Source organism: Phyllostomus hastatus, unplaced genomic scaffold (assembly GCF_019186645.2).
Source record: "Phyllostomus hastatus isolate PE091 unplaced genomic scaffold, TTU_PhHast_1.1 phas_contig_86, whole genome shotgun sequence".
NCBI lineage: Eukaryota > Metazoa > Chordata > Mammalia > Chiroptera > Phyllostomidae > Phyllostomus > Phyllostomus hastatus.
In genome coordinates this window covers 22,571,614-22,596,789 of record NW_025333977.1, presented here as the reverse complement: position 1 = coordinate 22,596,789, position 25,176 = coordinate 22,571,614, and the positions used below count along the sequence as shown (strand labels likewise).

At 39.9% G+C, this 25,176-nt stretch overlaps 1 protein-coding gene across 4 annotated transcripts in view; it reads left to right on the top strand.

The window, feature by feature from the left end:
* PLD1 (phospholipase D1) overlaps positions 1–25,176 on the top strand; it is a 180,076-nt gene that overhangs the window by 95,780 nt on the left and 59,120 nt on the right. For 3 of the 4 annotated variants that reach the window (XM_045850837.1, XM_045850833.1, XM_045850834.1), the window contains 8 exons: positions 3,058–3,139; positions 10,468–10,578; positions 12,445–12,645; positions 13,628–13,838; positions 14,418–14,531; positions 22,030–22,158; positions 22,875–22,993; positions 24,374–24,487. In XM_045850837.1, coding sequence (XP_045706793.1) covers positions 3,058–3,139; positions 10,468–10,578; positions 12,445–12,645; positions 13,628–13,838; positions 14,418–14,531; positions 22,030–22,158; positions 22,875–22,993; positions 24,374–24,487 — 1,081 coding nt within the window. The remainder of the gene's footprint in view (positions 1–3,057; positions 3,140–10,467; positions 10,579–12,444; positions 12,646–13,627; positions 13,839–14,417; positions 14,532–22,029; positions 22,159–22,874; positions 22,994–24,373; positions 24,488–25,176) is intronic. The other variant, XM_045850835.1, reaches the window with a different exon arrangement.

Sequence of the window (25,176 nt, the reverse complement as noted above, 5' to 3'; positions counted from 1 at the left end):
GCACAGCAAAGGAAACCATCAACAAAATGAAATACACCCATTGAATGGGAGAACATATTTACCAATGATACATCTGATAAAAAGTTAATATCCAAAATATATAAAGAACTTACACAATTCAACACTAAAAAACACAAACAATCTAATTTAAAAATAAGCAAAAGACATGAATAGACATTTCTCCAAAGAGGACATACAGATGACTAGTATCTGTGTGTTTTTAAGCCTTTTGTTTTCAAAGCCTTTGAGATTTTGTTCAGTTTTTGTCTCCCCATGTGCTCCACCTAGTGACCAGTATGGGCAGTGGTCTATTTCTTATTTCATTTCTGAAACTCTCGTAAGACAGGGTGGAACAAAGTTAGGTTTACAGTTGTTAGTATGGAAAACATGCAATAATTAACAAATAGTAATACAAGAATAAACTCTGTTTTGCAGACTCACAACTATAAGCCTACTTTTGTCCCACCCTGTATGTAGGATCAAATTCATGCACACACAACATGGAAGTAAGCTACAAGTCATAAAAAATTTATAGGGCTGCTTTCTGAGCACCTCCCTCTCCATAAACCTCCTGTTATTTTGGGGTTCCCTGCGGCTTCTCTTTTTAGACCACCAGCTAGAAAGGTGGGGCTTTGTTTACCTTGCTCTGCCACAGACTTTCTGCCATGACACTTGTGTCCAGAGTCAAGCAGTGGATATTTACATTGTCTTCTTGGAAACATAGCTTTTCCCATTGGGGAGGAAAGTTTCACTCCCTCCGAGTTTTTGGAGTCTTTGAGCCCCTTGCTGCCACCCCTGCCACTGCTAGAATATCCCACTCTTTCTCCTCAAGCCTGAACTAAAGGACTTCTCCTGGAGTTTTCCACCTTTTCCAGGATCTTCTTCCAGGCCGAGGAATCAGAAGAGAAAAAAAAGAAAGTTAAAAATCACCACTGGTTAGGTGGTATGTCAAATACTGTTCTTCCTCAAGATTGTGTCTTCTAGTTCATGAGTACTGTATAGCTCTCTGTTTAGATCTCATTTAACTTTTCTCAGCGGTGTTTTGTACTGTGTACATGTCTTTCACACATTTTGTTAAATTTCCCACTGATATTATTGCAAATAGTATTTTTAAAAATTTATGTTTCAATTGTTCAGTTCTGGCATATAGAAATACAATTGATTTTTTAATATTGAGCTTAAATGCTGCAGTCTTGCTTAATTTACTTGTTAGTGCTAGCAGCTTTTAAAATATATGTAGATATAGATACATAGAAATAGATACCTTAAGATTTTCTCCATAGATGATCATGTGATATGTGAATAATGACAATTTTACTTTTTCCTTTCTCATTCATGATTTTATTTTATTTTATTTATTTTTTATTTTATTATTTTATTTTATTACTTTGGCTAGGATCATCAGTAAAATGTTGAAGAGTAGTGGTAAGAATGGACATCTTTGCCTTAGGACAAAAACACTTCAGTCTTTCATTAGTATGCTTTAGGTAGAGTTTTCATAGGCACCTTTTATTACTTTGAGGAAATTTTTTCCACTTGTATTTTATGAAGGGTTTTTATTGTGAATGGGTAGTAAAATTTGTCAAGACTATAGCTGCATTTATTAAAGTAACCTTTTTTTCTGTTAATGTGATGAATTTCATTGATTGATTTTCAGCTTTTAACCAAACCTTGCTTTCTTAGGGCAACCCCACTTTCTCATGATCTATTGTCCTTTTTCTAAACTGTGGAGTTTTGTTAAAGATTTTTACCTCTATGATCATAAAGATATGGATCTTAATTTTTTTCTTTTCTTGAATTGTTTTTGTTTGTTTTGACATTGGAATAATGCTGGCCTCATCATATTAGTAAATGTTCCCCTTGTCTGTTTCCTGAATGAGTTTGGGTAGGATTGATATTATTTCTTTCTTACATATTTTATAGAATGTTTCTATAAACTTATTGAAGTATGTAGATTTTTTATGGGAAAGTTTTAAATTATGAACTAAATTTTTTATTAGCTATAAGGTTAGAGCCTTAATTTTTTTAAGTTTCCACTTTGATAACTCTTTTTTATGGAAATTGTTCATTTTATCTAAATTATCATATCTATTCATACAACATTATTTATAATATTCTTTTATTATCCATTTACTATGACCTTAATATCTGCAGGCCTTATATATATAGATTTAACTCAGACACTGACTTTACAACTCAATCCGAAGGGAAAAAGTGACCCTACTGTACTGTGGCATTACTAAAAAGAATAGCCAAGGGGTTTATTATCACATTGGAAACATTTTATCAGCGAAACTGCCTTCTCTTTTCTGCTCAGAAAGATCCAGATTTCCGGGACACTGCTCCTTGGTATAGAAAGTCAGCATTTATGTTTATCCGAGAGAACACTTTTGGCTTGGGTTAATAAAATGCTTATCTAAAGGTGGGTTAAATAATGAGGATTTATTTGTCTCACTTAATGAGAGCTCCAAAGTTAGGCAATCCTAAGGTTGGTGGAGTGGTCTAGTGATTTCACAGATCTGGCCTTCCCCTTAGAATTTCACTATGGCCGCCCCTGTCAGAGCATCATAGCCCCAAGCGACATCCATCCAAAAGCTTCTTTTTCCTGTTTTGAGTGAATGTGTGTGTCTCTCTCTCACTAAAGGGGAAAGACTTTCCCATTAACCCCACATGTACCACCTGATATGTCTGATTGTCCAGGATTATGTCACATTGTGCCCTAGCTGCAGAGGAGCCGGGGGAGCAAGTATGTAGAATATTTATATGAGATAGTGGGAGCAAGGAAAAAGAAGGGGGGGATGGCTACTGGCTGGGCAACCAATGGTGGCTGCATATGTGTGTATGTGTGTATGTGTGAGTAAGATATGTAGGGAAATCTAGAGTGACTTTTTTTATGCGTAAAGGCTCTTGTTCCCATATGAACTTGTATGTGGTCTTGTTAGGATGACCTACCACAGTGAGGGATGATGGTGGCATTTGGGCTAAAATTGTCTTTGCTTCTGTGACACACTCAGAACTTTATATATTGTTTTATTTACTTAAATTTTGTGATTTCAGGTTGAGTCCAGAAATCTTCCTGAAACGCCCAGTGGTTGAAGGAAATCGTTGGAGGTTGGACTGCATTCTTAAACGAAAAGCTGTATGTACTTTTTTGAAAAAATATTTATTTTTAAAGAGAGGGGAAGGGAAGGAGAAAGAGAGGGAGAGAAACATCAGTGTATGGTTGCCTCTTGTGCACCCCCTACTGTGGACCTGGCCTGCAATCCAGGCGCGTGCCCTAACTGGGAATCAAACCGGCAATCCTTTGGTTCAGAGGCCCGCCCTCAATCCGCTGAGCTACACCTGCCAAGTTGGAAAGCAGTATGTACTTTCCAAACAAATGCTGAAGGAATTTCTTAAATGTTTTATTGCCTCTGAAATGCCCTTTCTTTTTAAAAGTCCTTCATATATACTTAAAATTTTTTTCTTTAGAGTTTAACAAAGAAAGTAGAATACTTATTCTTTTCAGGTTTATTTAGTTCCAATTTTCCCCCTGTTACTCTTAAGTGCATAATATTTTAGCCTAATTCACACATGGATTTTATTAGCAATTTTAATTTTTGTTCCTTAATCATTTATGGGCAGTTAATTTTATAGGCAAAAACTTGTAATAAAATTTTGTTATTGAATAATAAATAATGAAGTGAAACATTGCATCACATTTTATTTATTATTCTGTTATTTGAGCAAAGGACAAAGTCATCTGAGGTTTCAGTCAGATGAGGCCAAGCTGATGTTGAAGAATGTTAAAGAGGAGGGACATTAAAAATTGGTGCTGTTTTAGCTCATTTTGGGCACAGATCCTGGGAATGACGTGCAGTTGTTTCCTGTGCAGTTGACCCTGTTGATTCTGGGTGAGCCCTGTGTGTGCTCCTTTTGCTATAAAAAGTAAATAACTGAGTCAGTATAGGATCACCAACGACTACTTTACATTCATATTTCTAATGAAATTTTTCATGTAGTTGGCCATCAAACAAGTTAAATTAAGTTGAATTAGAATAGATCTGGATTTATTATTAATCGTGTTCAAATTGGGGAGTGCTAGCTCTTTTACTATTATTTGAAACTCTGTTAATCTTTTTGAAAAAGATCCTGAGTAATCAGGGGTAGCATTTTTCTATTTCTCACAGCCTTCGCTCATTTGTTGTTTCCTCATCATTTATGTTTCCCTACTTCTTTCCTCACTCACCTTTTCCTCTTCCTTCAATATTTTTTCTCCATGTTTTCACTTGAGGACTTTCACAACTATTCATAATATAATCAGACCTTAGTGCTAATATTGAAAGCCAAAGTTGGCAGTCTTTATTTCAGACACGTGTCTTTCCACATAGCATCATTTTCATGGCTAGTCTAATTCATTGTCTCAACAGAAGTCTCTTCACACAATTGGGAATTCCAGTTTTGACAAGCATTATTTGTATATTCATTACATAATTCATCATACAGCTACAGAGTGTCTCTTCTGAGCCAGGCACCATACTAATTTCTAGGGAAACCTGTGTGTGTGAATAGGATTCCATCTCTGCCCATGGGAGGCTTGCCAAAGGAAGGCTGCTGATGGAAGGCTGGCTGCCCGTGTTCTGGGCTCAGTCCTCGGATTATCAAACTTATTTCTATACTTATATAGAACTTTCTCCATTAGTCAGTGATACTAGTAAATCCTCTCCTTATAGTACTTATCTAACACTTTACTGTTTTAGGTTTCAATCAACATGTGTTTGCTGAATGCCTAGTATGTGCAGAGCACTTGGCTAATCATATGAACATGGACATAAATAAGAAACATGATTCTTGACCTGAAGGAGCTTAGAAAATGATACAAGAGTCAATTGGGTACAGAGAGAGCCAAGATTCAAAGACAGGAGGGAGCGCATTGGGTAGGCCTGGTGGGGAACCCCTCACAACATGAGGGATTTTAGGGCTTTTAGGATGAGCAAAAATTTTAAAAATAAGTTGTTTTCAGATGCAGGAAATGTGGTGAGGAGACATTCTGGAAGCAGGAATTCAGAAGGCTTTGTAAGGTTGAGATTGATTACACCTGAGCATTAGCATAGGTGAGAAGACAGATAAAGCTGGACGGGCAGGCTGCAGCTAGGGTGTGGAGGGGTGATGACCCAAGCCAGTGGCTTACACTTTATGGAATACAGTAGGCATCTATCGGGGCAGCTGGTGTGATGGATGAAAGACGATCTGATCAAAATTATGTGTGGGAGGGTGGATCCAGTAGTAGGAGGAAGTAGGAAGAACTCAGAGTCAGAGAGCTAAATTTTAGGTCACTTGAGTGTGAGATGCATGCGTAAGTAAACTGCAGAAAGCCAGTCAGTGGATGCTGGAACGGGGCTCAGGAGGAGCATCCTGCACACCTAGCCCTGCTCCTTCTGTTGGCCAGCACGCATTTGTTTGTCCCGCTCCGTGTGCCTGTCCAGGCGCCTCTTCTATCACAAGCCTAGCTTCTCTTCACTCTTACTGCCCTGATGAGGTTCCAGGAGAACACCATGACTCAGTAATTATTATTGCTTGATAAGGGTCTTCATTTTCATTTTATCAGCCTCTGAAACTTGTCATTTTTAAATTCTGGATAACGATTTTTTTAAGTTCCAAAGGAAATAGTAATACTATTAAATATTAATTCCTCAGTGGTACATTTAGCAGAATTGCACTTCTTTAATCTAGCTACAACAAATTATTATTTTAGTCATAAATTTTTAGCAGTCCGATCATTCCAAATTGACATTTCATACACTCATGAATACTATTTCCCATAAACAATCTTGTTTCTGAAAGCCACTAACTCCACAAAGTAATGGGTTGATGATAGCATTTATTCGTGCATTAAAGAGTCCCAGAAAATGACTTTTTTCTTCTGTCTGATCATGCAGATTTGGGGGAAGGAATTTAGCATTTCTGCTTCATAGCTAGCATGTAGGCAAACACCTCTTATAATAGCTGTTTCTTGGGGCAAAAATACATTTTGTTTCTCTATAATAACCAAGTTGATATTTTCCTGTCTCTTCGGTCTCCTGATATGCCCTATCATTATTTAAAATAGTATTAGCCAGCCTTGGGAGGCAGAGTGCTGACAATTCAGGTCAGCATCCCGGGGTTTCCCACAGTTCTGCGTCTACTGTGCTGAGGTGAGAATATAGTTCAGCCTTAGAGACACTTGATACTCCTGATGGGACTTGTGCCGAAAGGAATCTTCAAGTAGAGCAACCTGGAGATTTACAGAAGAAGGTTTAGGCCCTTGGGGGGCTTCTGTCATCAGGTTACTTTCTTACTGCCCTGGACTCCCACGGGACACGTTCTAGAGTGGCATTCATGAGCAGTGGGAGAGAAGGGTCTGTCAAATGAGATGAATCATCACATCTCTGTCCATGAAAGTCAAAGGGAATCTGATCCAAGTGGTGGCCTAGAAGGGCACTGCAGGGAAGGGGAGAGGAGACGTTCAAACTCAAGGACTGTCCTTTAGACAAAACTGGTTTAAAAAAGTTTCAGAAGCAATTTGTGCTTTTACATCCCAGTGCTGCCTGCGTTTCAGTGGTGAGGATACGATTCTTTTTCATTCTGTACTTTTCCTTTTCCTAAAATTTTGCACCCCCTGGGGAAGTCCTTGACAAGTGGTAAAAATTAGTGAGTATCCCGTGGATGTGTAAGCTAAGCTCTTCGAGCAGTGGACAGAGCTGGGTGTATCTAGAAAATATTTTGACCACAGGACTTTGAACAATCAGAAAAAAAGCTGACTCAGAAACAAAGTCTCTTAATTTCAACTATGAAAATTTTTATATTTATCTTGTCTTCACATATCTGATGTATATGTAAAACTCTTAAAAAGTCCTACTGTTTATAGTATTGTGTCTGTTCTACCTGATTAAAAGCAAACTATAAAAGAAGATAGAACCTCTGTCTTTGAAAACTCAGGTTTGATGAAGCTTACCCTGCGGACACTTCAGTTTAGTTGACTTCGGTAGGGAAATGAAAAGTGGCATTGCATAATCCAGTCTAGGCCCTTCATTTTCCTACTTCCTGTATCGATATTCCCCCCCGCCCACCACCCGCCAAGCAAAAGTAATTTCTCCCAGAGTAACTAAAGGGCATTGGTAAAGCATGGGCTGTTTCAAAAGTATATTTTTTTAAAATTACAGAATTAATATCAGTCCTCTCATTTTCTTTCTCATTTGGCTTTCATTTTGCATAACTGTTTCCCACAGTTATGTAATTCTTCACTATTATGACCCAGGAAATGCCTTTGTTTCCCAGGAACAATTTTTTCCTTTGCCCTATATAGTTTAGTTTATGATACTATTGCAATACCTTGACCAAAAGAAGAGGAGTTTATTGCTTCATTATCACAGAAGTCTTGTCACTAATTAACCTTAGAGATAAGTGGTACTACCAATGTGGATATGGATATGAGTAAATAATTGTAAACCAGACTGTGTAAAAATGAACTTTTTATATTTAATTATTTCCTTGTTAGTCATTTGTATTTAAGCTAAGAAGACTGAGTCTCTACCCTGTTTCCTCTAGAGTTAACTTATTCCAATGGTTAAAGACACAGCATAGGAGAAAATGTCAGGTCTAATAGACGGAGGGCAATGATATAAACCATTAGCATTAACGTCTCTACTATTTCAAAATCCATTAGTTGTGCAGGTAAATGGAAAATTGTAAGATTCAGGCCAGTTTCTAAGTTACATATGCTTCTCTTATGAGTGAGTAATAATGTCATATGCCTAAGAAGTAGAATTTCATCCATTTAAAACAAATGAACTGTGATGAGAGATTTCCGTTGTAATGTACGATAATTTGGGATGAAAATTTTGATTTTAAACTTTATGTTATATCTTTCAGTGGGAGGCTCCTTGTTGGTAACTGTTACTCAGTGCTGAATCCTAAATATTCAAATAGCAAAGTGAAGCTGAAAAGATAGGAGAAAAGTAAAATAATGTTCTGCCTTTCATTTAGAACCCTCAATCAGTGGTTTATTGAAGAGCACTCACTAGCCAGACAAGTAGACATTAAACTGTTTACTTCTTGTCTACACTTTCACTTCCTTGTCTCTTTACTCAAGTAATAATTATATAGTTATAATAAATAATGAGCAAGTTCCAAAAGTCAACTGTTACCCAGACAAATAGAATGACATAAATATGTGTGTGTGTCTGTGTGTGTATGTGTGTGTGTGTGTGTGTGTGTGTGTATATATATATATATTTCTTCTCCTACTTTTTTTAGTGCAAGAGTAGGTCTTCTAGTACTCACATTTTCTTAATGTAGCCCAGAATGTAAATCCAGTGTGTCCCTTCAAAAATGTATACTCTTCTTAGATATTACTAATATCAAGAAATACAGAGTGTTAGTATTTTGAAGTTATGTGTTATTATAAGGCTTTAAAGATCAAAATAATGCTTCTTAGTACGGGCAGAGCAATATTGGGGAATTGCATATGTATTTGGTTCACTCTAAATTTTTATATCTTGCAAACTAAAATATTAACTCTTATGTTATTTCCCATTTCTAGGTGAAAAATTAGATGTTTTCAACCCAGTAAAGATTTGTTACTCAAACTTTCATTATGAACAATGTCTAATTGTCATGGATTATTCTTAAAAAATTTAAATAATTCTTTGTTACTATAATTTATTAGATATGCCTACAGCTCCAGTACTTTAGAAAGTATTATGAAAAAGTTCTTCCCTTTAATTTCTGGGATATTAAGTGCCTACGTGGAGGTAGATTCATTAGGCAATGCATATACAGTATGTTTCAGAATGCTTTCAGAGCTGCTGGGTATAGAAAATATGAGTTTAAATGCTGCAAACATCACAGCAACACTGAGGGTGCAAAGCTAAAATGTAATACAAGTAGGGGTAACCCAGACAAGAGTACGTTGGTGGGGAACCATCCGAATGGACTTGGAGAAGGGGAGGTACATTCAGGATGGGACAGTCTAGCACAGACTATAAAACCTGTCACCACTCAGAACTAGATAAGAAAATACTAGTACTTCTTTTACTACCAGCTGTTGAGCATTGTCTTTTTGATGGTTAATATTAATTATAAATGTTACTTAATAGGATTATAAAGTTTACTAGACACTTTTGATTTGACCCTCACAATGGTCTTGTCTATTTCCTTTTAGGTCCAAGATCTAAGGGTGGATCAGTGTTTTGTTTTGTTTTAAATTGAATTGGTGGGGGGGAGGGAGTGAGAGAGAGACATTGATTTTTGTTATTCTACTTATTTGAGCATTCATTGGTTGATTCTTTTATGTGCCCTAACGGGGGACCGAACCCACAAATTTGGAGTACCTGGATAATACTCATGATGGATCACTGTTAACTTGTGTGAGGCTGCTAAAACTCAACAATTTTGGGATATTGGAAAGGCTGACTTCTGAAGTAATTTTACTGATAAAATAGACGTTAATGATTTAGTTATAGATTAAGAGTATGAACCAACATATTTATCTTCTGAAGATTTAGAATTTTTTTCCATTTAAATACTTTATTTAAAAAGAGAAAAGTTTTATGAAACATACCCCAAGAACATTAAGTGATATTTATTTTAACTTACTACATCAGTTTTGTAATCACTTCAATAATTGAAGTATAATAAATACAAACAAAAAACACTAAATTGGTGACATAAATCCAGTCAAAGCTTTCTCAATGACAAGTGTTTGAGAATGTTCATGAGTGTAAGACTATCAGACACTTTTAGGAGTTGTGGTTATAATTTCAGCCTTCTGGCTGTAATTAATCAAATATTGACACTGTCTTGGCATGTCAAATTGGAGGAACAGAAGGGAGATAAATTTTATTTTTGAGGTTTGTGCCTTAATACATATACATTTATGTTTCACTTCCTTGTATTATGTTTAGTGAGTATTTTATTGTTTGTTTATAGAAGAACTTTTTTTTAAGATTTTATTTATTTATTTTTAGAGAGGGGAGGGGGAGAGGGAGAGAGAGAGAAACATCGATGTGTGGTTGCTGGGGGTCATGGCCTGCAACCCAGGCATGTACCCTGACTGAGAATCGAACCTGCGACACTTTGGTTCGCAGCCCATGCTCAATTCACTGAGCTATGCCAGCCAGGCCTGGTTTTCAGTTTTTTTTTTTTTTTTTAAGATTTTATTTATTTATTTTTAGGGAGGGAAGGGAGGGAGATAGAGAGAGAGAGAGAAACATCAATGTGCTGTTGCTGGGGATTATGGCCTGCAACCCAGGAATGTACCCTGGCTGGGAATCGAACCTGGGACACTTTGGTTCCCAGCCCGTGCTCAATCCACTGAGCTACGCCAGCCAGGGCTTTGTTTATAGAAGAACTTTTAGGAAGTACAATGTATAGAAAGGAAGAAGAAAAAGAAAACCATAACTTACCTGCAGAAATTCTCATTCTTCCCTGTGCTTTCTCTTGTGGCAGCAAGAGGGGGTGAGGATTTTCATAATGCTCTACAAAGAGGTGGAACTTGCACTTGGAATCAACAGTGAATACAGCAAGAGGACTTTAATGCGTCTACACCCCAACATAAAGGTATTTGGGTTCATCTTGTGGAACAAGGTTTCTTATTTATTATTCTGTAGTTTTTCAGGTATAGTTTGCTCTATATGTATTCAGGTATAGTTTGGTAATGTGTAGAATACCTAATGTATATTTGGAATCAAGAGCATTGTGTCCTTCTCAGAAATAGAAGAAAATACTATACTTTTTTATACTTCTATTGACGGAGTCAGCAGAGTTGATATATCCACTTCTCTTACCCTTGCTATTTAATCAAAAGCACACTTCTGAGGCTGTTTTAGTATTTGAGGCTTGATTTGAGGCATGATTCCACTCTCCTCATTAAGATGAGCCTGGGACCTCCTAGACGTGACCCCCGTGCGGCACCCCTTAACTGCTGATGGCGACAAGGAGAGCTCCTCCAGGGCGCACTGTGCTTTTCCTAATAACACCTTGTATGAAAGACTAATACAGTGAATAAGCACAAGAAGCAATATGAAAAAAGCTATTCGTTATTTTAACAAGGACCTAAAGACTATGAATAGATATTGGCTAGTCATTGAGACATATCTAGACAATGAATCAATACATCTCCAGCAGGCTTAAAGTATATTAAAATTGCATATTTCACTTGGCTACAAAAAAAGATATTCCACGTCAATAGTAAGCAAAAGAGAGCAGGAGCGGCAATACTAATATAAGACAAAACAGACTTTTAATAAAAAAAAGATAATAATAGACAAAGAAGGACATTATATATTAATGAAAGGTTCAAAGCAGAAAGAAGATATAACAATTATAAGCATTTCTGTACTAATAATGATGACTAAAATATATACAGCAAACACTGACAAAATTAAAGGGTAAAATAGACAAGTTCTATAGTAATAGTTGGACACTTTAACATCCTCCTCCCAATAATGTGTTGATATGTATAGAGAATGGAATATTATTCAGTCTTAGGAAGGAAGGAAATTCTGATGTATGCTAAAACATGGATGAACCTTGAAGACATTATTCTAAGTGAAATAAGCTAGTAACAAAAAAGACAAATATATGATCCCATTTATAAGATGCCTAGAGTTATCAAATTCATAGAGACAGAAAGTGGAAGTGCAGCTGCCAGCATTTGAGGGGAGAGGGTGTGGGGAGCTAATGTTTAGTGGGTACGGAGGCTTGGTTTTGCAGAATGAAGAGTTGTGGAGACGGGTGGTGGTGACAATTGCACAGTGTGAATGAACTTAATACCACTGAACTGTACACCTAAAAATAGTTACTATGGCAGATTTAATGTTATATGTATTTTTCTATAATTAAAAATGTCACTTTAAAAATTACTCTGCAAACTTTTGGAAAAGTTTCTACTTAAAGACATACAGAGATAGGGTATGTCAGTGTGCAATCATTCAAGGCAGGAAACATCAAAGTGACTCTCAAATCAAGAGCTGCCAAAATATCTGTATCATATGCTTACTATTTCAACTCAGTGACTGCCAAAAGATGAATATAGTTATAAAAATTTTGCCAGAGATGGATGTTAGTTAAAATTTTAGAGTGTTTTTTAATAGTACCAGATATAATCCTTTTTGAGGGAAAAGGGAATCAGCTATTTCACTGAGTTGACTTTTATTGAAATATGTGACCAAACTTCAAGCTAAATGGCAGTTGCCCTAAATGTGGTGTGGGTGAGGGTGGGAGTTTTAAAAAGTAATTAGGATTCTTCCTCTGTTAAACACTGGGAGTAAAATTAGAAGTTCGGGAATTATCTGTGTTGTATGCAGAGTCCATTTTGGTATTTGAATGATAGAAAATGCTACTGGGGGGAGAAAACAGACCTAGTTTATTATAGCACGAGGGATGTTTAAAAAGCACCTTCCATATGCATTTTTTCCTGTCAAGGTGATGAGACACCCAGACCATGTGTCGTCCAGTGTGTATCTGTGGGCTCATCATGAGAAACTTGTCATTATCGACCAGTCGGTGGCCTTCGTGGGTGGGATCGACCTGGCCTATGGCAGGTGGGATGACAACGAGCACAGACTCACGGATGTGGGCAGCGTGAAGCGCGTCACCACGGGGCCGTGTCTGGCTGCCCTCACAGTAAGTGATTTCACCTGTGCAGAATGGCATCCTAGGGACACAGTTTGTGTAAATATACTAGAGTGTGACGGGCTGACTGACTGCATGAGTGGTGGTGTAACCCTGGAGGAGTAAAGAACGTTGAGTCAGATGTGGACAGACCTGGTTTCAAATACCACCTGGCAGGTCTGTAACTCTGCATTGTAGTCTGTTTCTTCTCTTGTAAGAAAAGAAAACAGATTCAGTGGAGCATTTGCAATCTCATAGTCAGCTCCTTTTTTTTACCCATTTAAGTTAAAGATTTATTCACTAGTTGGAAAAAGTTTATAAACAAAAATGTGTGGCAAATGAGCTTTAAGTTAAATAAGTTGCCTTACTACAGGTAACTGCCAATGTTTTTGGAATCTTCCTACTCAAAGGCATATGAAAAGAGGATAGATAATTCTATTTGAAAGCAGGAGGTTGATAACTTCTCAAACTACCTTCAAGCCAAGAGCTGCCAAAATATATCTATATATTTATGATTTCAACTCAAGTGGTTGCCAAAATATCAGTACACTTATTTAAAAATTTGATGGGCTCCATCCTGTTTTACTGCTGGATATGTTGGTGATTTGGGGGCAAGGGATAGAAATTTAGTAATTGGTAATAGGGAGAATAATTGACAGAAAGCATTGCTTACTTAATGTTTAGCAGAAGAAGAAGTTCAGTAACTCAATAGTGAATATAACTTATGTGATTGTATTTGTGATAAAAAGATTACTTGGAATGAAATTTTAAGAATTTCACCTGAAAGAAGAAGTACAATGGAACACCTGGAATGCCTTTGGTAGTATTTACACAGTTACCAAGGATCTCCACTGCCGTGTGGCTGACCTCACACATTATTGTGTGTCTCGTAGAAGCTTTCACCATGTGTCCACTTCACACCTCACCTGAATGGAATTAAAGGGCCACGATGCAGTGTATCTGATGCAGTATCTTTTCTTAATAATTTTCTCAGGCTGAAACAACAGGGTCTATGGAGTCCTTAAGCCTCAAAGATAAAAATAATTCTAAAAATGTGCCCATCCTGAAGAGTGTTGATGATATGGATTCAAAACTGAAAGGCATAGGAAAGCCCAAAAAGTTCTCCAAATTCAGCCTCTACAGGCAGCTCCACAGGCAGCACCTGCACAGCGCGGACAGCATCAGCAGCATCGACAGCGCCTCCAGTAAGTCATCGTCTCTGCTAGAGTTGGTCTTGACCAGGCCCTGTTCCTCCATAGCGGACACTGTAGACCTGGTGTTAGAGCCTGTCTTTCCATAATGGAGTAAACTGATCTGTGCTGAAAGGTCACTAGATCACCTGGCTCAACACCATGACATCTCATGGCTTTGCTGGCCTCTTTTTAGGACAGATTTATTGTTTTATTCACACAGGTTGTCATAACAACCACAATTCATGCCTCTGATGGTAGCAGAATGACTCAGCATTTATAAAATAATGCCAAGTTATAAAGGAAAAAGAAAAGTGTTAGGGATACTTTATAAATTTTTTAGAGAAGAAATTTTCTCTTCCCATCCTGAAATCTATCAAGTGTTTATCCCAAAATGTCAGATTTTTTACATCTTATTAATATACTATTCCTTTTAAATCTGTTTTAAAGCCCTGCAATTTTCTGTTGCCCCGAACTTGTGACTGCTTTTATAGCCTTGCCTAGCTTTAAGAATGATCAAACGTGCTTTCTGGTTTAGAAAACCCAATATACATTTATATCTTTGTAAAAAAAAGAACTCTCAACTTTCTCCAGGTTATTGTAATCACTGTAGAAGTCGTCAGAATTTAATCCATGGTTTAAAGCCCCACTTGAAACTCTTTCGCTCTTCCAGTGGTTCTGAGCAAGGGCTCACTAGACCTGACATGGGTAAGTGATGTGCGAAGCAGTGGAACCTGCTTAGGCTTCAGCTTGTGCTGCATGAGCAGAGTGAGTGTGTTTCTGGATTGTCTTTCTGTTCCTACAGTTTTCATGCCACGTATATTGAGAGCAAAGCATGGGGAAGTACCCAAGACCCCTATTCCCCAAGAACCTACACCCCAGCACTGAGATAAAACATAACCTAACAAGGGTACAGCGCATGCACCTGCAGTTCGGGGGTGTTTTAGAAGTACCGTGGAAGGTGGGAGAACTTCTCTGTGATGATCCAGAAAGGTGTTCTTGAAGAAGGGATGCTGGATTTAGGTTTGGAAGTACTGTGATTGCATAGGTGAGGACAGGAAGCCATTGCAGGTGAAGGAGAAGAGGCGAGCAAAGGTGCTGGAATGGGAAAGCACCGAGTGCTTCTAAGTGTTAGAAAATACATCATTCAGTTGAGGTGCAGCCTGTGACATAAGACTAGGAAGATGCGCAGCTGTCACATTTGGACTCGCCAACATAAATAAAGGAGATGGACCTTTATTCAGTTCCAAGTCTTGAAGGTCGTTGAGTGGAGGTGATATGCTCTAAAGGTGAATTTTTAGAAATTGTAATTTGATAACCTTTTGTAAGAAAAACCACATACTTAAGGACTAAATTAATCAGGCTAATTTGTGGTGGTGGGAATGAAGAGGATTGGCAGTGGATCAGAACAGGGACTAGTAGTCATAATAATAAATAACCACCGTAAAATCTCAAGCCAGTGTTTATGGCATGCAGACCCTCTGCGGGTCACTGCCCCAAGCACTCGGGGTGCTTGGTAGTAATAGAATCAGCTCCTCTTTGCAGACGAGGTGACTCATTTCAGAGGTGGTAAGTGACTTGCGCAGTGAAGTTGCTGTTCGTCAGCTTCCCAGAACCCGTGGTTCAGAGCTGTGGGGCAGCAGAGACGCAGGGTGCACCGTGCCCTTTGGTTCTAGTGTGCTGTTCGGGAGATGACAGCCAGAGCCCAGCTGACATGGCTGGATGTAGCCACTTGTGGTGGCAGAATCTAGTAGTCTGGGGACCCTGCGTTTTTAAAACTGATTGTAGTTAGTGAACGAAAGCTCCAATGTCATTGTTAAATAAACCTGATATTGTAAATAGTAACATTGATATACATTTAAAATGGAGAAAACTGTATGTGAGGAGACATTTCATTTATTTAGCACAAAGCTAGTACTTGATGCGTATGTGGGCTCAGGGGTGACGCTCAGTAATTCGTGTGCTTGACAGAGCTTCAAAGCCCCAAGGTCAGGGAGGGGTGGTGGCCTCTGGGAAATCCAAAGAGCCAAGTCAGGGGTGACTGCAGGGACAGATATGAAAGGTCAAGAGTTGGAAACCGGTCCAGGTAGTGATTTGCAATTCCATGCGTGGCTTTGCTGCGTTAGGACTAAAGTTAAAAACAAGATGGAGGACCGTGGCTGCCGAACCTTGAAATGGAGGGACCTGAGTCACGCCTGAGTGGCCATGTTGCAGACAGCAGGATGGGGCGAGTGGAAAAGCAGATACAAGCCAGGTGCTGAGTACGTTACATAACTCTGGCCCAGGGCAGGCCGAGCAAGCTGATACCTGCGTGGTCTGAGAACACCCCCGTGGGTGGTTTCCAGGTGCTGAGGGAAACCTCCTCCCTGATAAAGGGGATACACGTCCAGTGCGGCATTGTTTTATTAAGGAAGAGAAAGTAGACAACCTAAATATCCAAGAGTAGGGAATGGTGAAGGACGTCCCAAGTGTTTCATCCCCTCGGAATGTTGCTCTCATTCAAAACTGTGAGTGGGGGTATAAAAATAAAGGAATATTGTTCATTTGTTTCATTAAATAAGTACTTAGCTCCTATAAATACCAGTCATTGTTCTGGGTACTAGGGATCTCATTAACAAAACGGATGGAATTCAGTTAACTAGTGGGAGGTTAAGGATGGGAATTGTATATATAAATAGCTCATTAAACACAGTATATCAGGTGGTAAGAATTATGGAGAACAACAGAATAGGACAGGGGAGGAGTTCCTATTTTATATCCAGCGGTCAGAAAGTGCTTCCCTAATGAGGCGAGTTTTCCACAGAGATGAAAAGGAAGAGAAGAATGAGGATGAGAGAAGGTCCTGGGGGAGGGGTCCCAGCTGGAAGGAACAGTAAGTGCACAAGGGTGGTGGGGGTGGGGGGCATGGGATCAGTGTGTTCCAGGCATGGACTGGGAGAGAGAGCGGATGGGTGGATCATACAGGGTCTTGCAGCCCTTGTGAGGATTTTGGCTTTTACTTGGAGTGAAATGGAAAGTCATCGGAAGGCCTTGAACAAAGGATGAACAAAGGATGAGCAAAGGCCGACATATTTTTACGGCTCATTCTCCGGAGCAGACCTGGATGGCGAGCTGTGACTGGGCTGGCAGTGAGCACCACATCTGGGGGTGGAGCTTATGGCATTTGCTGACGCGCTGCAGGGGGGATGTGAGAGATGGGAAGAACTCTTTCCATTAACCATGTTAAATTACAAATGTAATTTTTTAATATAAAAACTGATTTTATGTAAAAAGGGAGCCAAAGGGTAGTTGAGTCCTTCTAGAGCAGGGCTTTGCAAAGCCTCTTCCTCGGCCCCTGGTGTTTCTCAAGGGTTCTGAGGGGGACACTGAGCAGGTGGACCCCGGTCTCCCCTGCCTCTGGTGGTACCTGATGCAACCAGCACAGTCCTGCTTGTATTGTTCTGTGTATTGGAGCTCCGTGTGAATCCTCACTGAAAAAGAAAAGTAAGTTTTTACTATTATAATAAATGGAGTTTAAAGAGCACAGGTCTACATTTAAGTCATAGAATGACTTAAACCTAGGCTGTTTTATAGGACGTGAAACCCAAATTAAGCATAGAGTAATTCTTCATTAAAAATTAGAAACTGAGTTTTGCTGAGTCGATAACTTGCTTCCCTGAGGCTCTGGACCACGGCAGCTTCCTGCAGCGTCAGCTCCCTTAAACACACTAGGCCAAGGCCGGGATGAACTGGGCTCCCAGCAAACGTTACGGGAGGCGCTTGGAGTGTGCCTGCAAGATGGCCGTGAGCTTCTAAGTAGAAACACTGCACTACAGTCAGTGGATCTTAAATACGTGTGGTGACCATGGTTGATTCATGTATATATTTTCATTCAAAATCACTCAGCCATCTTAAGGATATTTTTTCTTTCAAAACTATAGTGCAAGAGGGAGAATTTCCAATTGACATTCCTTCGATGGACACTTTGTTGTTTAAAAAGGAATGAATTTCACTCCTATTCAGTGACTGTTGACACTTTTTCTTTTAAGCAGGATTAAATAGATGGCTGAGAGGGGAAATCATTTTCACTATTAAATTGAGACAGGTGTTTCTGTCAACATAAGAAACATCCAAGCCTGTAGAAAATTTTTATGAGTTTATCTGAGCCAAACTGACAACAGTTGCCAGGAAGCAAAATCTCAATGGATTGAGGAAATGTTCCAGAGAATGGCAGTTTTGCAGTGTCATTTATACATGACAAGCAAGAGGAGGCAGAAGGAGAGTTACATACAGTTCATCCATGACAGCTTAGGGAGGTGAAAGAAAGCGAAGTGGGGAAATCTCAGATTGGATGAACAGTGAAATGAAGTAACAAATAGGTCTTTTCCATGGGTGGTATGGGACAGTTAATTATCCTTTACAGCCCATAGAGATGGTGTGTGGTCTCGTGCTCTGGCAGAGGACACTGTGCCCTGAGGGGTCTGTATAAAAGCAGATTCCTCTGACATTCCAAAGGTATGTTGTTACAGATGCAAAAAAACACAGACAGACACAGTGAAGGTAAAGACTGGCCTTTGTCCAAGAAGATACAGGCCTAGGACGTGACTACTTGGCATGACTCGCTTTTAGTTAGAAAGTGTTCATTTCAGACCAGGTGATATGGTCACTCTCGGTCTCTGGGTTTTTAAGGCCACCAGGCAGTCCTCCTCTCAGCTTGTCATGGTTCGTGTGTGGCTGTTTTTGTGTCCACGTTTCAAATGCAGATATCTAATCATAGGGGATAATCAATAGAGGGTTGTTTCAGACTCTGCTCTCAGGGATACATCGATATAGATGTATGAGACGTATTTTCTGCTGCTAAAGAGCTTACTATCTAATAGGTAAGCTTCAGTTTTAAATATTTCACTAACCTAGTGCCTGAGTAATTCATCAGGGGGAAATGCCCTTATGGACAAAAATTGTCCCACAATTCCAAAATCCAAAAAGTTTCAAAAACCAAAAGATTTTTTTTAAAAACTGTAACTCATTGAGGACCTGTTTTGGAACTGGCCTTGAATATAGGTAGACATTCAGTAGGTAGAGACTATGAAGGGAGAAAAACAGGCATTTCAGGTAGATGTTATTCCTTAAGACAGATATGGGAGATGTCAAAAGTATGTATTTCAGACATAAGCTTTGGAGGGGATGGGGAGTGGGGTGGTGGGTAGGGGAGATAAGGGTGGTGTTTTACTGAGTCATGCTGGAGACAGTGGGAATCTGACTAGCTTGCTCCAGTGGGCCCAAGAATGAAGTGAATGGGACAAACTTTTTCCAAAGGAGGAATCCAGAGAATTTTAATTTGGGAAGTGGTGATGGGGAGGTGGGTGGAGAAGACAGTAAAGAAGAGAGAGGAGCCAAAAGTGATTCTGGGGTTTGAACGTAACTATGAGCAGAAAACAGAAATCTTGAGGGAGGACTTGATTTCATGGGGATGATAACAATTCCAGTGTCACTTGTGATTTCAAAGGTCTGGTGAGACAACTAGGTAGACAAGGTCAAGTGAGGCACTGGAAGTGAGCTGTAGTTCTGCAGCCTGGAAGAGAAGCGGGGCTGGAGGGTACATTTAGGAGAACGTGGGAAAACCTTGTCTGGGAGGAGGAGCTGGGAAAGATCAGGAGGGTGGGCTAGAGTAATGGTAGGGGAATGCGGCCTCGGAAGCCAAGAGATGAGAGAAAAAGGGGGGTAGGGGTGGGGCATGGCAAAGCCAGAAGACACTGGATGAGAGGCAGGAAGACTTCTTTCCCTGAACCTTGGCAGCCAGAGTCTGAGGCACTGATGGATGAGGATTGCAGAGAACTGGCATGAAAAACCTGTGCTGAAAGGCAAGGCGAGTGCAATTATGAAATCAGCTGGGAGCCAGATACAGACTAATGAGAACCCCTAAGGGGAGCGTTGCTGGTGTAGAGAGTCCTGCCTTCCTGTTCATCGATGCTCATGCAATTCTGAGCTCTAATCACAGTAACGAGGGTATTTGGCTCTTTTGCCTTAATAGTTCATTTGTTCTAAGAGGACCCTGATTAATTTGGAATCATTTAGGCCATGACTGAAAAGGAAAACAAATTTGAATAATAAGTAGTTTGAATTCAGTCAGCACCAAGACAATGTTTGGAGACTAAGGATTTTCTTGCATTTGTTTTCCTTATAATAACTGGTTGTTAGGTGAAAGTTAATTTTTAAACAAGTGTAGGTGTATATATGTAAAACTTTAGCTTAGAGTTTCTCAACTTATAAAAACAAATTTTATTTGCTTGTGTTTTTTTTAAATTTGGCATTTTTCTTCTTATTTATCTCTTTCCCTTCCTCCCTCCCTCCTCCCTTCCCACCCTCCTTCCCTTCCTCCTCCTTCCTTCCTCCTCCTTCCTTCCTCCTTCCTTCCTTCCTTCCTTCCTGTCTTTCTCCCTCCCTCCCTCCCTCCCTCCCTCTCTCTCTTTCTCTCTCTCTCTCTCTCATTATCTTATCTTTTCTTTCTACAAGTGCTACGTTTTCTATAAAGAACCTATAGGTGCGCAAACAGACCTGGCAGTACTTTGGCCTCTCATAGAGAGCAGGAACATAAATCATTGGGAGAGGTCAATAGAATTCTATTTTTAACATTATTCAGTTTTGTTGATCTTTACCACTTTAAGACATTTTTCTTTTATAGGATATTTTGATAACCTTTGACGGTTAATTATTCTGTTTGAGATAGAATATTAGCAGTGTGTGGGGTGATTCCTTAAAAACTTTTGCTCTGCAAATACTTATGGATTGCCTACTGAGTGCCAGGACCTACCCACCAGGACCTTCCCTCACCAGACAGTGAGGGAAGGCCCTCCCCACCCCTGAGGAGCTTCTAGATGAGTGGGGGGTAGGGAGGGAGCATCCTTACACAATTGCATTACAGAAGGCCCTGCGAGTGCAAATATTAATGGTTCTGCAGCACAGCAAGTGATTGCCTGTCCCTACTAGGATCTGGGGGAGGGGGGTCTCTGGGGCATGTGACAGCTCTGTGGCTCTTGAAGGATGATGAGGTCAGGCTGAGAATGAGGGAAGAGCATTCTAGGAAGAAGGAATAATGTGCCACTTGTACAGAGACATGACAGAGTGGGCCTGTCAAAATGCTGTGAGGAATGTGATGCGCGTGGGGCCTCAGCTATACGGGGAAAAGCAAAGACCAGAGAGAGGGAGACTGGCCTCAGTTTGGGAAGAGACTTCTCTGCACTCTAAGGCCTTAGGATTTGATCCCCTCGCAGGAGGCTTTTAAGCAAGGAGTCTGCATTTTAAAAAGACAGTTCTGGGACAGTTATGATGGTAGGGGGACCAGTTCAGGTCTCTCACTGGCTCCTGTACGTGGTATTATTTATTCATTCAATGAACATTTTTACATCCAGTGTCTATTTGCTAAGTGTTTCTTTTGTGCAAAGTGTTGCCTCTCTGTTTTGTAGTTCTGCTAGTCTTCCTGCTTGAGTTGTCTCTATGGTCAATATAGCCCATAAACATACAAACAATTTAAGTCAACATATTTACCCCCAAGTAAAATTGTCCTGGCAAAGCTCTTTGTGAAATGTCGCAGTAGATGGCTGCCTTTGTGCATGTATAGTCATAAGCTTCTCTCTGTTGTGATTTTTATGGTTGTCGTTTATGATTTCAGGGATATAGAATACTGGAGCCCGAAAGATCTTAGATCTCATGTAGGCCAAATTCTTCGTTTTACACATAAAGGACTTCTGACCAAAGTGGTGAAGTTCAGTGTCATTTAGCTGGTTAATTCCAGGGCTGAAATGTGGGCTGTTTGAAAATTTGATGTTCTTGCTTTTTGAGATGCAAAAGACACGAATGACACGTTAGGTGTCTGCCATACTGACTGAGGAAAGAAAAGGGCATGACTTCTTAATATCCACAGCATCTCACGTTTCCCTACCTGACCCAGAGCTTTCTTCCAGTGCTCTGGTGGACAGTAAACCCAAGAACGTTATATTTCACTGCCAGATGGCAAACCTGGTTATAGCCCCAGCTGCCCACTATTAACAAACTTAAGGGCTATAAAACCCTGTCAGCCCACAGCCTCAGATGGAAGAGACATATACTTCCCTAGTTAGGAATCTTAAGAAGGAAAGTTAAGTCTAGGTGTTTCATAGATGAGAGTTGAGCCTCCGCCCTGGAGCCCGCCTGAACCACAGTCTCTGAGCGGGTCTTGCTGTGTTCACAGACACCGACTCCATCCGCAGTTTGCAGACAGGCGTGGGAGAGCTCCACGGGGAAACCCGCTTCTGGCATGGAAAGGACTACTGCAACTTCGTCTTCAAAGACTGGGTTCAACTCGATAAACCTTTTGCTGGTGAGTACTGTGAAAGTGGGTGGCTGCTTATGTTCTGTCTGCTTACTTGTCAACATCTCAGCAAGTACGCAAGAGCATGATCTAATGTCTAGTTTTCCCTTGAATATTTGGTAAAACTTTGGAGACTGTGATTCAGTCATATAATGAAGGACTGCTTATAGTTATAGTAAGAAAAAAAAACGTAAAATAGAGCTTACTTGTTTGAAACCTCCAGGTTGTATATAAGCATATTTTGAGGGTAATAATCTGTCATTCTCCAAAAAATGGTACCTTCCCTTTGATCATCTCCCCTTCTGCTCATCTTCATTCTTCATCGTTAAAAGTGACACATGTTAGGTTAGCACTGTGCTCCTCTGTCTAAGAGGAAATAGAGATGGCACTGCATACGTAGCCTGGCATTATTTCTACGAGATAAAAAAGAAAAATGTAATACGAGTACACAGCCTTAGATAATTTGTACCAACTCACATCTTCCCTTGTCTGGTGATTGTATAACACTGAGTGAAATGAAACGTATTTGGGGAGGTGCGTGGAGATGATCGCAACATGAGATCTGCATTTCACTTGGCTATGGAGGTATTGTTCCACCCAAGCCAAGGAATATGCACATAGTGGACATTACTATGTTTCCTTTGCTGGGCTCAGCTCTGGGTTCAGATGGCTTCTGTCTCTGGCACAGAAGTTAGCGGTGATTTTTGCCTGGTGCACCTGGGCAGATTTCATTGACAGGTACTCCACCCCACGGATGCCATGGCATGATATCGCCTCTGTGGTCCATGGGAAGGCAGCTCGTGATGTGGCACGTCACTTCATCCAGCGCTGGAACTTCACAAAGGTACACGGATCGTTTTATCATGATTCAGTCCACATGAACAGGGGCAGGCCGGGAGGAGGAGACACCTAGAGGGTTGGCAAGAAGGGGCTGCAGCGGCCATAGCTGTGCTCTTCACCTGCTGTTGGGGGCCTGGCTGTCAGAGCACCTGGGCTTCTGTGTAAAAGAAATGGTCTTGAACTTTCATCGTACAGATCATTTAAAGCACAGAAGGAAAGGTGCTACTATCAGGACCAATGGTTTAACCCTTTTAACATCTTGGATGCTCAGTATTGACTGAGCTTCTGCCCGGGGCTGATAGTCAGTCGCCTGGAGGACTGCTGTAGGGGGATGGGGTTCTTTCTTGGATGGGAGAGATCAAACTTTCAAGTCCTCCTGATCCTGGCATGGCACGGGTTCATCTTGGAGAGGCGGTTCTGAGCAAAGTGAGCAGGGTGGGATGACCTGGCCACCTTTTCCCCCCGATTGTGTGCCTCTTAGGAATTTGACCTCACATTTATAAGTATTTGTCGCCCAGGTGTTACTAAGGTTCCATTTTATTTCCTTTAAATGATGATGAGGCAATCATTATTCTTCCCAATGATTTGGAAAAAGACTAGTTTTATCAACATCTAGAGTCTCACCTTATTTTTCATTTATGTAGCATTATGAGCAGTGGGAGCTTTTAGAAGTAATGGATGTATCTTTAATAAAAACTTAGGAGACATGAATGAATAAACAAAGTGATACTACCTTTAAACTACCAGACAAGTAAAGGTTTTTTTATTTAATTGCTAATACTTGCAACTGGGTTTTGGATTTTTGATGTTCTTATACCCTGTTTCTGAGAATAAATTTGTATAACACCAAAAAGCTTTTTAAAAGACATACAACCTTTGATTCAGAAAATTTTTTCAGGTATTTAAGTTAAAGAAGTGATCCAATAAACTAATTTACTTTTACATTGTTTCCAACAAGTTAAATAAAATGATAAATAACTGAAATGCTCTTTAACAGTAATTTATTAAAGAAATTATGATTTTTATAGCATTTTACCCTGGAGTTAATTTTAAATGATGCATAGTGCTATGTTGCTAAAGCAACATAGTAAAAAATCAGTTGACAAGAGAACAGCCTCATTTTTGCAATTCTGTAGCTCTGATAACTACATTTATGCTTCTTTAAAAATATAAAGAATATATTCTTACTACAAAAGGTAAAAGAAGGAAAAAAGGGATTCTCCATCTCTGGGAAGTAGAAGGAAAACAGAAATAATCTATGGGCCTCTTCACCTGGAAACATCCACTGTTAATATTGTTTTCCTATTTCTTTTATAATCACATGATGTGGAAGAGTGGAACTGTTTTCTCATTTGAGCCTTTTACCTGTTTTTATTCGTTTTAGATTATGAAATCAAAATATCGGTCCCTTTCTTATCCATTTCTGCTTCCGAAGTCTCACACGACAGCCCATGAGCTGAAGTATCAGGTGCCTGGGTCCGTCCACGCGAACGTGCAGGTCAGTCTTGCTTCCCTGTATCCGCAGGGCTGCTGGGCAAAGTCACTCCTGCCAGGCTGAGTGCCTGTGACGCGGCTTCCTTCACATCATTCCACGGGGGCAACTCCAAGGGAAATCTGAGTAGATCTTCTAACATGTGTTATTATACTTCATATTGTAAATATATTCGATTTATCCTCTTTCTAACACGCTTCTATAAATATAGTAAATGTGTGCCCTTAGAAAAAGCCAGGCAAGGAAAGGCTTGTCTTGTAATTCCTTCTGAGCTGACCCCGGCAACACGATCCATAGTGAACCTGAGACTGATGCCGGTTAAGCACCGGGAATGTGGCTGAAACTTTGCTGTGAAGCTAGTTATAGTTCAATCTAATTTTAGTTCCTAATTAGCCAAATGTCTTCTAGAGGCTCGTGCAATAGAAAAAGGAATTTGATAAAGAGTGTCACAGAATTTTACCACATCTAGTCCAACCATCTCAAATTACAAATAAGAAAATTAAGACCCAGTGGGGCTATGAAACTTGTCCAGGGTCCCGTAGCTGCGTATAGATTAGAGGTGGACCTTCAAACCCTGTTTTACTTCACTGTGAGCCGATCAGCTCCCTCTGCCAACTTCAGCGCACCCACCTGGAGATCATCTGGGGAGAGAACCGGGATGGGCCACTTGTAGCATTGCCTTTTCTTCAGTCATC